Below are 2,785 nucleotides of genomic sequence, written 5' to 3' on the forward strand. Positions count from 1 at the left end.
GAGTTAATATAGCACTTTATAGATGAAGATGTTTAGAAGCTCAAGACCATTCATCAAAAATCAGTGATAGATCTATGTTCTATTATTATATTAGATGATTGAGTGACATGTACGTCCTAATATCTTCAGGTAATGTGCAGATATCAGCACAAATGGAACATAGCCCTTAAATTACGTCCTTTTTACCTGGGTGCGATTATGCATGAATCAGGTAGGTTTTATTATTTCACTGTCATTAGTTATATCAAATTTCAACAAAACTGTAGGCTAAGTTTCAACACATAAAGTTGTCATTGTGTAACTTTCTAGTCATGTGAATGATGTCACACACAACCTATATTTATATAAGGCCTTTATAAAAATTAAGATTATTTATATAAAATTAAAGGAAACAAACCCCCAGCTACTGTACCAAATAAAGGAGCCTACTCGATCAAGGATGTGCAAAGGCTTGGGAAGTATTTTGATGTACCCATTAAGTTTCCAAAGGTATGTAATTGTATACTAGTAGGGAAGGTGCAGCTAGAAGTCACTAGGGCGAATAGACTCATGGGCCAAATAACCATATACAAATGTATGTATGCGTAAATATATATATATATATCTATACAGGCCTATCTTTTTATATACATGTATGGTTTTCAGGGCCTTGTGACAATTTGCCAGTGTAAAATATAGCTTGACCTTCCCCTATTAGTGTTCAATGAAGAAATGTATGGGATGTAATATAGTTCTTTTATTTATAGGGGCTTTAGATGTAGTTGAAACTATAGACAACATGATGAAATACAACACCCACTTCTTAGGGTGTCATGATTAATATTAATTTAAAAGAGTTGGAAAACTAACCAGACAAAGCAGATTTTCTCAGTAAAATTGGTAATTTTTCATTTTGGTGTCACCCCTACCCTATAAAGTTAGTCCATGACATCATTTGTCTGTGATACTTGATAGGTATGTTATGTCGGTGAAGGGTGATAGTTACTGAGCATTATTCTGGTCACCTAGCCTGACCAAAATATTTATCTTAGAAAAGATAACCAATATTACCACTATTACCATAATTTATTTTTAGCGTTTACTGAAATATTGATTTTAGACTTTACTTTTAGATTATCTTTAATGTCTCATAGAACCCATTTGAGATGATGATCATTAAAGGTACTCTCCCAACACAAAGATTTCTCACAGCCATTGATATGACCCATCCTGAAATGCTTGAAAAAGTCTCCAGAGAGCTGTGGATGAGGAACTGGAATAGGGTATTGTACAGTTATGATCATTTTATTATTAATTAATGTTGTCCAGTTTAATTAGCCATAATGTGCTATTAAAGAATGTATATAGTGTTTATATTTACACATTTCAAAATGTATAAAGTTCATTTCTGTATTATTTGCTTTAATATCACTGGAAATCTTCATTTAAAGCCTTGACTGAAAATATGAATGCATTGGCAAAAATTGCAAAATACTCACTTTTACATGCTTCATCATTTATTTTCAAGGTTTTATAGATGAATTATTTTCTACAGGATGAAGATGTAACTGAGCAGAGTAGTTTGGCTGCAGTAAGTTCTTTGTCTCAATAGTTTTAGCAGCAATGGCTGTAGCTTGCAAATTTGTATATTTCCACAGTTTATTACTAACAGATGCTATTGTAGCTTCCTCAAAGAAGCTGCTTATCCCACCCAACATAATCTTTCATCATCTTCACTCAGTAAAAAATGTTTCAAAAATAAAAAATATTACAAGATTCCAATAAAAAAATAATTTAAAATATATTTATTGATTAAAATCAAATGTTTTAAATATTGAGGTATTTTATCCTCAAATAATTTCTGCTCAGTTTTTTTTATTTAGGCAGCAAAAGAAGCAGGAATGTCTGAAGAAAATATAACAGCAGTTTTAAAACTCATCACTGATGAAAAGGTTAAAAACAAATTAAAACAGACTACAAAGGAAGCCACAGAATTAGGGGTATGTTAAATTACTCATTACCTCAAATTAGTTACTGATTACATAGCATTGATGCAAAACAAATGGTCATATGACTTAAAATCAGCATCAGTTACATTTATATCTACTTTAAATGGAAGATTTTGTCTGTCTTGTATGAGCTAAATTTATCTTTTTTCTATCAGTAAATTGAATGATACCAATCTTTACTGCTACAAAATATAGCTTTATTGTAGAATGCTTTTCAAGTTGTTGTTTTTTCTCAATACAATAGGCATTTGGCTCTCCAATGATTGTCGTAGATATAAATGGCCAAAAAGAATGGGTGTTTGGGAGTGACAGATTCCCAATACTTGCTGATTTACTTGGTAATTAAAATATCTTAATTAAATTGAAATTAGCACAGGATAAAAATAGTTTCATTACCTCCAAAATGAAATCCTACTGACAAGCTAATTGGAATTTTTGTTAAAAAAATAATTTATTTTGATCAGGTGAAAAGTGGGAAGGTCCCCTGCCTGGAACATCAAGCAAACTATAACATCGTAGAGCTATCCAGCTACAGCTTGTTTATTGTTGATTTCATTGTGATCCAAGTTTTTTTGTTATATTTACAATTGTCAAGCAAGCCTTTTGTCAAAGCATAAATATAATTGACAAATTGGTTAAATTGTTGGTTGTTAAGCATATTGTAAAATTATACCTTGTAAACATGGAACATTGTTATAGAGTTGTGTAACAAATGTTATTTCAAAGATTTTTTAAAGACAAAAGTGTAATATTTATAAAACAAATATTGTATAATAAAATTACAATCTAGTACCAAT

At 30.6% G+C, this 2,785-nt stretch overlaps 1 protein-coding gene across 1 annotated transcript; it reads left to right on the plus strand.

Moving 5' to 3' along the window:
- The first annotated feature begins 130 nt into the window (after window positions 1-130).
- On the plus strand, window positions 131-2,785 carry LOC131930716 (glutathione S-transferase kappa 1). Its single transcript, XM_059287304.1, has 7 exons — window positions 131-211; window positions 389-489; window positions 1,134-1,262; window positions 1,535-1,570; window positions 1,863-1,979; window positions 2,233-2,326; window positions 2,453-2,785. Exons 1-7 carry the CDS (start codon window positions 133-135, stop codon window positions 2,497-2,499), a joined length of 603 nt encoding a protein of 200 aa, XP_059143287.1. The 5' UTR covers window positions 131-132; the 3' UTR covers window positions 2,500-2,785.

The sequence above is a fragment of the Physella acuta genome, unplaced genomic scaffold (genome assembly GCF_028476545.2).
Source record: "Physella acuta isolate Inbredline_101_S28 unplaced genomic scaffold, ASM2847654v3 ptg001829l, whole genome shotgun sequence".
In the NCBI taxonomy this organism is placed as follows: Eukaryota; Metazoa; Mollusca; class Gastropoda; family Physidae; genus Physella; species Physella acuta.